The sequence below is a fragment of the Gambusia affinis genome, linkage group LG04, assembly GCF_019740435.1.
Source record: "Gambusia affinis linkage group LG04, SWU_Gaff_1.0, whole genome shotgun sequence".
Classification (NCBI taxonomy): Eukaryota; Metazoa; Chordata; class Actinopteri; order Cyprinodontiformes; family Poeciliidae; genus Gambusia; species Gambusia affinis.
This window is the reverse complement of record NC_057871.1, coordinates 29,168,577-29,180,992: the sequence shown is the minus strand read 5'-3', so window position 1 is coordinate 29,180,992 and position 12,416 is coordinate 29,168,577. Positions and strand designations below refer to the sequence as shown.

The following is a 12,416-nucleotide window of genomic DNA, read 5'->3' as shown; positions in this document are numbered from 1 at the left end:
GTAAAATTTCCTCTGAATACTCTGCAAAAACGTCTAAATCACTTCTCGGTCACTGATCACTGGTCAATCTCAGTGTTGTAAACAATGACTCTTTTCATTTGAGGAGCTGGAAAGCTCTTTATGGGCAGAAAAATCCCCCATAATTATTAATGTGTATTTTGGTCAAACAAACTGTGAGCAGTCATCGGGTTGTGAAGATTCAGGTAAAAGCCAACAAAAACTTTGGCGACACCTTCTGGTGAAATGGTGAAGGTACCGTGCGTGGTGACGTCACGGTGCGTTGCGCAGTCTCCCTGGCAGCAGCTGAGGCCGTTTTGTCGAAGATGGCGGATTCGCTGTCGACAGGTCTGGTAGAGGAGAAGGAAACAGAGAAGGAGGACAGGGAGAGAGCCACCAAGGCCGTTAACGCGGACCAGAATAAAAAGGAAGACGGAGTTACTGACACGCGGGGGTTTCATGATAAAAATGGCGGCACTAGAGGCCAAAAAGGCAACCTGTCAGGTGAGAGTCATCCTGGTTTCTACAATTTCACTAAACAAATAGGCTGCTGGAGCTGTTGTTTCTATTTGTCAACAAGCATTTACGCGCATATTTGCCCCTTGCATTATAGCAAAGACCTTTAGCTCGCAGTTTAAATGAATTTCAGTGACGTGGAGCTGTGCAGCAGTGTCTAGTCAGATGCAGCAGTTGTGTTTACAACACTGAGATCGACTAAAACAATACAAAGACATATCCGGTGGAGATGCATCCAAGTATTATATATTTTATCACAGCGGTTTCTGGTAACAAATTTATGTAAAAGTGCAGTACTGGCTGCTTGCGTCTTAGTTTAGCTGGACGTAGATGCATTGCGCAGGCGCATTAGCAAGCTTTCGCACATAAGCGTGTTTATGTGCAAAGTGTTAGTTTTTATTAATTACTGCAAATCGTATGAATCAACGAGTAATTAACAGTGTACTTGCCTATGAATTTCGTCTGTCCAAAATCGGAGTGAACGTGCCTGGTCCCTTCGTTTGTGCTGCATTCCTTACATTATACCTTGTAATTCTGTGACAGGCATTGCTTTGTCTATGTGGCTTTTTTCTCAGGTTTCTTTACAAGGTCCAAAAACTACAGCGTGCGTTCTCTACAGAATTGAGTTCGTGAATGCACGCAATGAACAATGAACATATATATATATATATGTTTGTGTGTGTGTAATTCAGAAACCAATCTTTCTATTCAAACGGTCTAGAGATTATGTTTAAGTTATGTGACTGAAAATGGGAAAATACATTGTAAACAAATGTAACATTAATTTGAAACAATGCTTTAAGGTTCTGCTCTGCATCAAATTCCATCAGTTTGTATTTAAATAAAAATAGGTTGGGGAAAACATTCTGTAACATAAATGAGCAGTATTTAAGTTAGTTTAACTGCTTGGCTTTTTCTTAAGTAAATATAAAACAAGAATTATTCTAAATATAATGTTATACTTCAAAATATATTGTTTTACTGAAAACTAAGCAGGCTAAATCAATTTTTGAGCATTTTGAAATGCTTCCAAATTGCTAGGCCTTTGAATTGCAATTCTTACAATCAATTTTTTTTTTCTTTCTGTACCTCCACTCCAGGTCATAAAACATATCTGGTTTTATGACCTGGAGCTGCCATTCTGTTGTCACAAAGAAAGAGTAAAAGCTCCACTAGCAGCAGGAGGAATCACAGCTGTGAGAAATCTTTGAAGCAGAGTTTGGAAGAAACGGGAAGTCTGAGCTTCAAGAGCTGCCAGACACAGATATGTCCAGGACATGGGACCTGTCACATTCCTTTTGTTAATCTGCTCCTTAACTAGATCAGAAATTTAGCATTTAATTTAGAAATTGATGTTCATGTATTAAGTGTTATCAGAAGGTCAAATGTCATCTAACCAGCTCTTGGCGGCTTCTGAAGAAGACCCGATGAAGGAATTTATTTAATGTCCATTTTTCTTCTTTGAATTATTTATATGTCTGTGTGAATACTTCCAGATCTGTCTCTGGTCAGATTCATAACCACTGAGCTAACCAGAGGCTACTTTCTGGAACACAACGAGGCCAAATACACGGAGCGCAGAGAGAGGGTCTACACCTGCCTCCGCATCCCCAAGGAGCTGGAGAAGGTAAACACATGAGCTCCAGAGAAATCCTTCATCGGTCACTCCCATCAGAGTTAAACAACACGTTTACATGTCCGTTTGTCGGCTCTCCCTACAGCTGATGACTTTTGGCTTCTTCCTCTGTCTGGATACATTTCTGTACGTGTTCACCCTGCTGCCGCTCCGAGTGATTCTGGCCCTTTTACGACTCTTGACTGTGCCATGCTGCGGCCTCGGGTAATCTGCACTAATAGCTGTGGGGAGTGAGACAGGTTGAAGCCAAACTCAATGGGTAACTAAGTAGATACTAAAGTGAAACCTGATATAGATTTTTAAAGAGGCGGTGTTATGTTAAATCACATTTTTCTTTAGCTTCACATCATTTTCTAATGTTATCCCCTGAAAGTGTTGCCTTGATTCTTTCATGCTTGTTTGAGAAGTCCTTTAATCTCCATGGCTACCATTCAGCTGTGCAAAACACCTGGGGGGACTGAACTCTGCCTTCAAGGAACCACTTGCAGGAAGCTTCCAAGCATCTGCCTGACAGAGCTGCCCTCTCCTGCAATCCCCCACTCAGCTCCTATAGACTAGCCAGCAGCAATTAGCAAACATCTGGTGGAACTGTGCATCTGCTGAGCTCATACAAACTACTGGTAAAAATGTTGTTAAAGGGTTAATAGAGGAGCCATGTTGTAATAACTTCCTGGATGCAGAGTTTCAGAAAGAGCAGGAGTCTTAGATTACATAGTCAAATGTCTTTCAAGTCATATTTAATATATATTTCGCATTTTTATGACAACTAAAGGCAACATAGGTAGCCTAGTTGATTGTGCTTTAAAATGGCACTTTGTGCCTAGAAAACACATAATACTGCCCCTTTAAGCAAAATAAATAAGACAGAAGATTAAGCAATGCTGTAAGTTTGAAATATGTTATTATTATACATCTGCAGTTATATAATTTGCAGATGATTTTAAATACAGATTTATTGAAAATTTTGCACATATTGTCTTGTCACAACTCAATGACTGGACCTCAACATTCCTGGTTTAGCACATAAAATCCATTCAAATATGTTAAAGTTTGCAAGGATAACTTGAGCACGTGTGGAAAAACTCCAGCACTCCAGATACTTTTGCAAGGCACAGAATCATTTATAGTTACTAAGGGATTCTTAGTATCCCTTAGTACTAAGTACTTAAATACTATTAAAGTATTTAATTGTCTGTGAAAGTGACGTTTTTTCTACATTGTATCTGTTTGATTACATCTAGTATTTATATGATTCGTACTATTTGATAGCTGTAAGTAAAAACCCGTTGAAATTTTGGGAATCTTTTCCTGTGGCGATGATGGTTTTAACCACCAGAGGGCAGCAGATTTCTACACGACTCATTTAGTTTGATTGGATAATAGTAAGCAGCATTTTGTGGCTCTTGTGTTTTGGAGATTAGCTCGGATGTTTCCCATCGTGTAACATTCTGTTCCCTGTCATGTTTTCTGGGCTCCAGCGGCTCCCGTTTGCTGCAGCCTGCCCAGGTGTGCGACGTCCTGAAGGGCTTCATCATGGTGCTGTGCTACTCCATGATGAGCTATGTGGATTACTCCATGATGTACCATCTGATCCGGGGACAGTCCGTCATCAAACTCTACATCATCTACAACATGTTGGAGGTAGAGTCACATGGTTGTCTCTGAGTTCTGGCTTTGTCAGCTGATTACACATCCACCCACTGATGTTGGTGCTTCCTGTCAGGTTGCCGATCGCCTCTTCTCGTCGTTTGGCCAAGACATCCTGGATGCTCTGTACTGGACCGCCAACGAGCCCAAGGAGAAGAAGAGAGCACACATAGGAGTGATTCCTCACTTCCTCATGGCTGTGCTCTATGTCTGTATCCTCACTGGGACCGATCTCTGAGAGTCCAAAACACTGAGATGAAAACAGACTTTATGATAGGAATATTTGCCAGACTGCACGCCATCTGGATTATTAAAAATAACAATCTTTATGATTTTGATAATGGACTAGTTGTCCGAAAGACAGTTTGAGTGGAACAGCTTAGAAACACACACCAGCCTTTCATTGTTGAATGCAGTGGAACATAGCTGGAGGTTTTCAGCTTGTATTATTGAAGGCAAATTATCTTGTTTTCATCCTTTATTCTGATCTGAATGGATCATTTTAATCTGTTTTACACCATTTAAGGGTTTCTACAGTCTGGAAAACCAGAACACTCCACGTGTCATAGTTACGTCTGAATATGATTGGAAAAGGATAACAAATATGGAAACATTTTTTCCCATATTTATTCCTTCCTTCATTCCTTAATTCATTCCTTACTTCTTTCATTTTCCTTCCTTTTTCCTTTGTTCTCTCTTTCATTTAACACTTTCCTGTCTTCCTTCCTTTCTTCCTTCTTTCCTTCCTTCTTTCTTCCTTACTTACTTACCAACCAACCAACCCTCCATCCATCCATCCATCCATCATTCATTCATTCATTCATTCATTCATTCATTCATTCATTCATTCATTCATTCATTCATTCATTCATTCATTCATTCATTCATCCATCCATCCATCCATCCATCCATCCATCCATCCATCATTCATTCAAAGTAAACTTTTGTATTTAGAATAAGTGTTATTGATGGGACTCATCTTGTATTTTACCTCAAACCTGTTTTCCTCAGCTTTTACTGATCTAGTCCTTCATGCCATTCTCATCATGGTTCAGGCTACTACACTGAATGTAGCCTTCAACTCCCATAACAAGTCTCTGCTCACCATAATGATGTCAAACAATGTGAGTGTAATTGTTTTCAATATTTACTCTTAAAAAGTCAGCAGAACCACTGAAGCTCTGAATATGTTTCCCCAGTTTGTGGAAATCAAAGGAAGCGTGTTTAAGAAGTTTGAAAAGAACAACCTGTTCCAGATGTCCAACAGCGGTAAGTCGGAAGCTATCGGAGCCTCCGCACTAAAATCACACGTTTGGGATATTTTTATCCTCCCCTCTCTAACCTGATTTAATCCAAGGTAAATTTCTGGGATCGCGCTGAGCAGCAGTGGGCAGAAAGTAGGTTAATCCAGGATTGATTTGTTTTGTTTCCCTCAGACATAAAGGAGAGGTTCACCAACTACATCCTCCTGCTCATTGTCTGTCTGAGAAACATGGAGCAGTTTTCATGGAATCCCGGTAACTAATACCAGCTCAGAATGCACGCATCATGACACGGCTCCCAGCACAGATCCGTTTTCCTTCTGCTTTAGCCCTTAACACAAACTTCCTTTCTCACCAGCCTACGTATCTGAATAATTATACTGATTTCAGCTTCCTGTGTTTGTTTCAGACCACTTCTGGGTCCTGTTCCCAGACGTAGTCATGGTGATCACATCAGAGGTGGCGGTGGACGTTGTCAAGCACGCCTTCATCACCAAATTTAATGACATCAGTGCTGACGTGAGTCCCCTTATGTCTCTTTAACAGGTTATTTACACTCACTGATAAAAGCGTTTAAATCAGATTTAAATCAGAGATGTGTTAGAAAATGATTTGATCCTCAGGGAGCTGGTATGTTTAGAAACGGCACTAGAGAGTGGACTGATAGCGTTACAGGCACTTTCTGGAGCGTCTGTCAGTTGTCAGAGGATTGGCTGTCATATAATTGTGCAATTTGACATTCCAGAAATAAATTTGCTCAATAGAAACATGACAATTTTGAAAATAAAAACTAATTTTTCAATTAAAAAGTCTTGGCACTAGGATGAGATGTTTTTTTTTGGCTGCATCAGAATTGGCTTATTTTGCAAAAGTTGAATGGAAACACTTTTTTAGCATCACACAAGTCAGATAGCCAACAACTGGATGCTGCCACCGGCTCAAACCGTGAAGAAAAAAATTTTTTTTAATGACTTATCCCAAGAACAAACAAATTCACATGTGATTTTAATTCAGTTATGTTGTGTTTTTTCGACATTGGCGGAAAATGTACAAAGTTTACTCACATTTGAAATGAAAACGCAGCTGGTGTTGCAGTTATGCAATGAAAACCAAATCATTTTGTTTTCACCCGCATGTCGTCCACCTATTATTATCACAACCCCTCTGATGAACTTTCACCCCACTCTGCATGTCAAACTGTTGTGTGACTGGTCAGAATTTTGTTCACGTCTGTTCACTCAGAAAAGTTAGATAACAATGTTGTGCAATGTGCATCTCACTGTCTACCTGCTGCTTCTGTTTGACCGACACACTCAGCTTCTCTCCAACACCTTCTGTTCTTTTGTTTCTGATAACATGGAAAATAAAAATGGGATGTCCCGATAGGGCTTTTTTGTTTTTTTTTTGCCACAGAGTCCTTTGATTTAGCATATGTGTGGTTCCATAGCAACCCAAGCAAAGCTCCAGCACATTTGGTCAGCTGTATGCGCTGTACAATGGCTGCTAGAAAACAAAAGTGATACTTGTTACATTCTTGTTGCTGGTTGTAAAATGTTGTGACGTGTATTTTATCACTCAGGCCTTTCTTTATCCCAAACTCCAAAATCTCAACCTGACCTGGATCATTTTTGTCTCTGTGTTTCTTTTCCTCTACCACCTTCCGTAAATGTTCTGTTTCCTGTCTCTCACACATTCATGTTTCAGTCTGAAACAGGATCTGCCTGCAGCTGAGCCACCTTCTCTCCATTCCTTTTGACGTTGGTGGTTTTAACACCTCCTTCCTTCCTTCCTTCTTTCCTTCCATCCTCCTGTTAAAGGAGGAATTTACTAGATTATTTCACACTGTTAAATCCAACCACACTTTTTTTTGCAAGAAATATCTCTCTGCCATCACTTTTTAGACTCGCATACCTTCTGTTGGCTGCTTTAACGGAGCATCTGGTTATTTCTGGGTTTGTTGACTGAGAACGATCAATTCTCTCTGTTTGTGTTCCCAGGTGTACGGAGAATACAGAGCCAGCCTCGCCTTCGACCTCGTCAGCAGCCGACAGAAAAATGTGAGTGAAACAACTTGAACTAGCAGCTGTCTTTACACCGATGTTCAAATATTTCTCATATCGTAGGAATCAAAATCCTACTGTAATTGTGGAGAGGTGGCATAATAACGGACCTCTCAGTATTAGTTGGGGAGCAAAATGTGAATTGGGGGTGGTGCAAAAAATTCTTACTTTTCTGTAGAGTTTAAACATTTCACAGCCAGTTATACTGATGGTATGATTCCCCTGGACCAGTTTTTTGCAATTATTTTTATTGCCACTTTAATGGACTCTAATTACATACAGAAAATGTGTACTTTTAGTTGGTAAGAGTTATTGAAGAAATAAGCACATTTGATCAAGTTTAGATGTATAAAATAAGTTAAATTCCAGTCAGAGGTCACGCCAGGCTTTTTAATTTTCTATCATTTTGACCGACAGGGTCAACAAAATCCCCTCATATTCTGTATTTGCTTGCCAGTTTTTAAAATGATAGTAATGAAATGAAAAAATGCCTAAAAAAATGCCTAAAATTTTATTCGGCCTAATTAATATTCAACAGCCTCGCAAAGGGATGATACGCAAAATGTGCACAGCCTATGTATACGCAGCCAAAAGAGACGAAGATGACTTTTCTTTCCACTTTTATAAACCTCCAAGAATACCAACATAGGGAAAATGATGTTTTACTGCAAAACACATACAGCCGGAACTGCTTAGGACGATTGTTCTACAAAGTACTCTCTGAGGGGGGACTGAATACAAACACACCACACCTTTCAGATTTTTATTGGTGAAAACTTAGAAAGACGTTTATCAAGTTCTTTCTCTTTCATAATGAAGCACTGCATGGTTTTTGTTTGTCATATAGTTTCCCATAAAATGCACAGATATTTGTGGTTATAATTTAACAAATGAGGGAAAAACTTGTACTATAAAACTATTATAATCTTGATAGGAACAACCTTAAAAAGCTGCATTAACGTTTGAACCTGCAGTTTCTGGATATTAAAACACAGTTGCATGTTTCTGATTGCATTCTTATCTTTTTTCTCACATTTCTGTCCAACAGAACAAACTTAGATTTGTTGTTGGAGTCAGAAGTTAAATGAGGCTTTTTTGCTCTGAAAATGTTTGCAGGCTTACACCGACTACAGCGACTCTGTATCCAGAAGGATGGGCTTCATTCCACTTCCTTTAGCTCTGCTGGTCCGTCATTAGATACTTACACATAAACATAGAGCACAACATTACATTTCTAAAGTGTTGCCTGGTTCCAGCTGTTTTTTTTTGGTTTCTTTTTTCAGCTGATCAGAGTGGTGACGAGCTCAGTGAAGATCCAGGGCTCGCTCTCCTTCATGTGTGTGCTGCTGTTTTATTTGGGGTAAATACGAAATGTAACGTTGTCGCTTGTTATGCGTTTGCACGTTTGCGTTGCGCTCTCATATTTTTTTGTCGTTGCGAGCAGGATGATCACGCTGAAGGTGCTCAACAGCATCGTTCTCCTTGGAACATCCTGCATGTTTGTCAAAGGCGCCAAGATGGAGGAAAAGCTGTTTGACCCGCCGCCGTCTGTCGCCTCCAGCCGTGCTAACTCCAGAGCCAACCGCAGCAAAAACACTCACACCGCAGCGCCGCAAGGTCAGACAGCTGCTCTCTGGGTTATACAGCAGCACATGCAATTTAAAGGGCAGTGCTATGTGGAATTGACTTTTTCTGAGCTTTGCACCGTGTCATGTTATTCCCTGATCAAAAACATACCTGGAGTCTTGCCTTGATTCTTTCCTGCCTGTTTGAGAAATCCTTTAGTCTCCCATGGCAACCATTCAGCCGTGCAAAACGAAGAGACAGAAGCCCAATTTCAAGGTGTTAAATTACAAACTGAAGTTTCGTTTAAGATTCGTTTGATATGCATGTCTATATAATTTATATCAAAAGTTAACATGGTTATTTGATTGTGTTATAAAATTATACTGTCACTGGAAAACATGTAATACTGCCCCTTTAAAATTTCTGATTATTTTTATTAACTTAATAGAGTGTCAAATAAGAAAATGATTCATTCTAATCTATTTTGATGGGCCTGTTAGACTCACCAGTAGTTGTACCAAAAGCTGTTTACTTTCTTACTTTCTCCACTCAGATGTACTGATGTTGAAGAGGTTTTGTGTTGTGCGAGAGCGCGCTACTTCAAGGCTTTTTTTACACGTCTTTGTCTGCGTTGAGATAGTTGATTCCCGACAGCTACCAAAGGAATTTCACATTTTGAACATTTCTCTGCCGTTAAACTCTTAAACACTTTCTCATCAACAGAGCCCACGTCAGACAGAGCAGGAGTATCGCTGACACCGGGCGTTTCTCCACCCACAGAGAAACCAGAGGGCACCTCCTCCGCCATCCCAAAGAGCGACTCGGACACATTCCTGACGACGCCAGACGAGGACGACGACAACAAAATTCTAAACAATGAGATGGGACTGGAAGGAGATGGACTGAAACACAGAACGCCCAAAAAAGACTTGCTGGAGATAGACCGATTCACCATCTGTGGGAACCGGATAGACTGACCGTCGAAGGGAACCCCAGCCCGTGTCCAGGGATCTGACGAGGGTCACGGAGCGCGCTCAGACCCGACTCGCACTTATGCACCTGACTCTCTGAGTATTTATTTATTTATTGCTGGCAAAAACCAGCCAAGGCATCAAGCTGTTACATCAGACGTTTCCAGATGGGTGCTGCAAGATCACCAGGAAACAACCAAACAGAGAATAAAACCACTGAAAGGAAATCCAGTGTGGATTGTTGGAGCATTGCAGCTGGACTGTGAGGTTGTGTGTGTTTGAAAAGCACAATTATTCCCTGAACAAAAAGTGTTTTTTTTGTTTTGTTTTTTTAATAGAACAAAAGTTGTCAGATGTCGACTTTCTATTTAAAAGAAAATCTGACAAGTTTATCTCTTTAAAGTATGTTTTTTTTTAATTGAAAATGTTGGATGTTTTTTCTAAATTTGAAACCTTCAGCTGCACATAAAGGCATTCTGCTGACACTGGCGCCAACACGTTCAGAAGGAGTGACGGAAACAAGCATCCGGGATCATCGGCTTCATTTTTCTGGGGAGTTTTAGTGTGAAATCGTCTGCGTGGGTCTTCTCTTTCTTTTAATATCACTTGGAGGACTGTGTGAAGGCGTGTGAAGATGCAGGTGATTTTTTTTATTTATATTCTAAGGGGAGATTTCAGTTTCCAAGTCTTGTAACTATGGCAGCGACATCGTCGTTGAGCATGTTGGAAATGTTGATCTCATCCTTAAACTCGCGACTGAAAGTCCTGCTAAAAGAAATTAATAACTTTCGTTTGGGAGGGTTTCAGCTGTTCAAAGCAGCGTGAAGTTCATTGTCTGCTGTTGCTCGCCGGCTCTGATTTTTGAAGACGTGTCTTGTTAATCAGCTGTTTGTGAACCAGTTGACCCAAATTGCTTTGAAATCTGCTGTTAATCAGTTGATTACGTGAAGTCGCCAAAGGCCTTTCTGTTTCCTCTCATTTACCGCCATCAGTTCCTATGTTCAGCAAACAGAAGGACACACAGCTTTGAAATCTGACCGTTTTAATACCAGACATTAAAACAGGTCTTCCTTATTAGTTTTCTTTAACTCACACTGTATTGCTAAACCATGTATAGCCTTTAACTCTTTTACATTTGCCATGTCAGACTTGGATTTTCAGGGGGATTTTATGCAGTAGACAAACATAATTGTGAAGTAACAGGGACAAAAAATGGAAAAAAATTATATATTTCAAAGAAATGTTTTTTTCTAACAGCAGAACTGAGAAGTGAGATTGATGAGAGGTAGGAATAATCTGAGTTAATCCAAGTCAACACAGACCAGCGGAAATCTGAGGAGAAACTTTCCAAACATTAAAACAAGTGTGACAGGTTGTGTATGATTAGTGGACCAGAGGGTGACAGACAAGTGATTAATTTCAATAGATTATACATCTGATAGGATATTCAATTTTTTTTGCATTAATTTATTTTTGTTGCTTAAAACATCTATTTTTCTGCCAAAATAACTTTTGGCAAAAAACCCCCCAAAACAACAACATTATTTCAGGAAGATGATGATCTAGAATATTCACTGAATTCTGATCCAGAACCGCACAGCATTCTGGGAGATGTAGGGAGAGGAAAAGCTTTAGCTGCTCAACCTGTCAGTGAGCTAAGCAAGGCTGGTGGTGTCAACTAACTCACTCACTCTTTGGTTACCTAGCAACAGCCTGCTGATTAACTTGCACAGCAGCAGTTTCAGATTTCTTCATTGTAGTTAAAAATAAAAAAACAACAGCGTGGAGGAAAATCTAGATAAATCAGGAAAGGTCACACCAGCAGCTTGGCAGTTTATCAGACATAATAAAAAAAATTTCCATCAATAATTATTGATATTGACAATTGTTGATATTGGCTGATAAAAAACATGTATGTTGTGAAAGGGTTTTTAGGCATGTTGTGCAGCTCTAGTTTACAGGCCTTGTTTCTCCGTGTGTGAATCTGACATGTTGAGGTTTAAGTCTTTTTATCTTTTATGATGAAAGGAAAATAAGTTTGTTTTGCAGCCATTTCTGGTGTGATGTGAGTGAAAGCAGGGGAGGACTCACTGCAGTGAAAGGACTCACTGCAGTGAAAGGACTCACTGCGCTCTCTGTTAACAGTGGAAACACAGCAGCCCACTGTCTGCCTGCACAGACTCTGAAGGCTCTCTGTCATCACATACTTACACTCACACTGGCTTTTTCTTCCCTTCTTCCTTTCAGTTTCACAAGACATCAGAAACTTGGCTTATCATTAGCGAGTTGACCGTCATATTTCACAGTGACATCCAACTGGTGAAGCTACAGGTCCAGTTTTCTTTGTGGGAAGAAATAAGCATCAAGTTTCCCCCAGAACTAAATAAGCCCAGACAGGTAAAATGTCTGGGTTTCCCCTTACTGTTTCTCACAAGCTTGTGTTTCTTACGCAGACAGCAGCTCTGTAAGGAAAGGTAATAGTTCTGGTTGCAGTATTTTATTTTTTTCCCAAATTTATCCAAGCCCTATTTTGCAGAGACGTGGTGGTTCAGATACATGTATCATATTGTGCAGATGTTTTGAGCCTCCCCTTGATTTTATATTTGGCCGCGAGCAGGCTAACTGTTTTTTGTAACAATCTGCTCTGATGGTGAAGAGTTTTTGCACAGTACTGTGAGTGCTCTGCCATACTTAATAAAAAAATAAAAAATAATTTGTGCAAGTCTTTACTTGACCTCAGATTTCTCTGAATTTGTGGTGG

General features: G+C 40.0%; 1 protein-coding gene across 1 annotated transcript; it reads left to right on the top strand.

Annotated features, from left to right (window-relative positions):
* Positions 1–276: 276 nt before the first annotated feature.
* Positions 277–12,394, top strand: tapt1b (transmembrane anterior posterior transformation 1b). The gene is made up of 14 exons (XM_044115745.1): positions 277–501; positions 2,010–2,140; positions 2,235–2,353; positions 3,628–3,790; positions 3,873–4,008; positions 4,823–4,920; positions 4,996–5,065; positions 5,233–5,313; positions 5,468–5,577; positions 7,056–7,115; positions 8,235–8,303; positions 8,402–8,478; positions 8,563–8,735; positions 9,408–12,394. Exons 1-14 carry the CDS (start codon positions 324–326, stop codon positions 9,659–9,661), a joined length of 1,719 nt encoding a protein of 572 aa, XP_043971680.1. The 5' UTR covers positions 277–323; the 3' UTR covers positions 9,662–12,394.
* Positions 12,395–12,416: the final 22 nt, after the last annotated feature.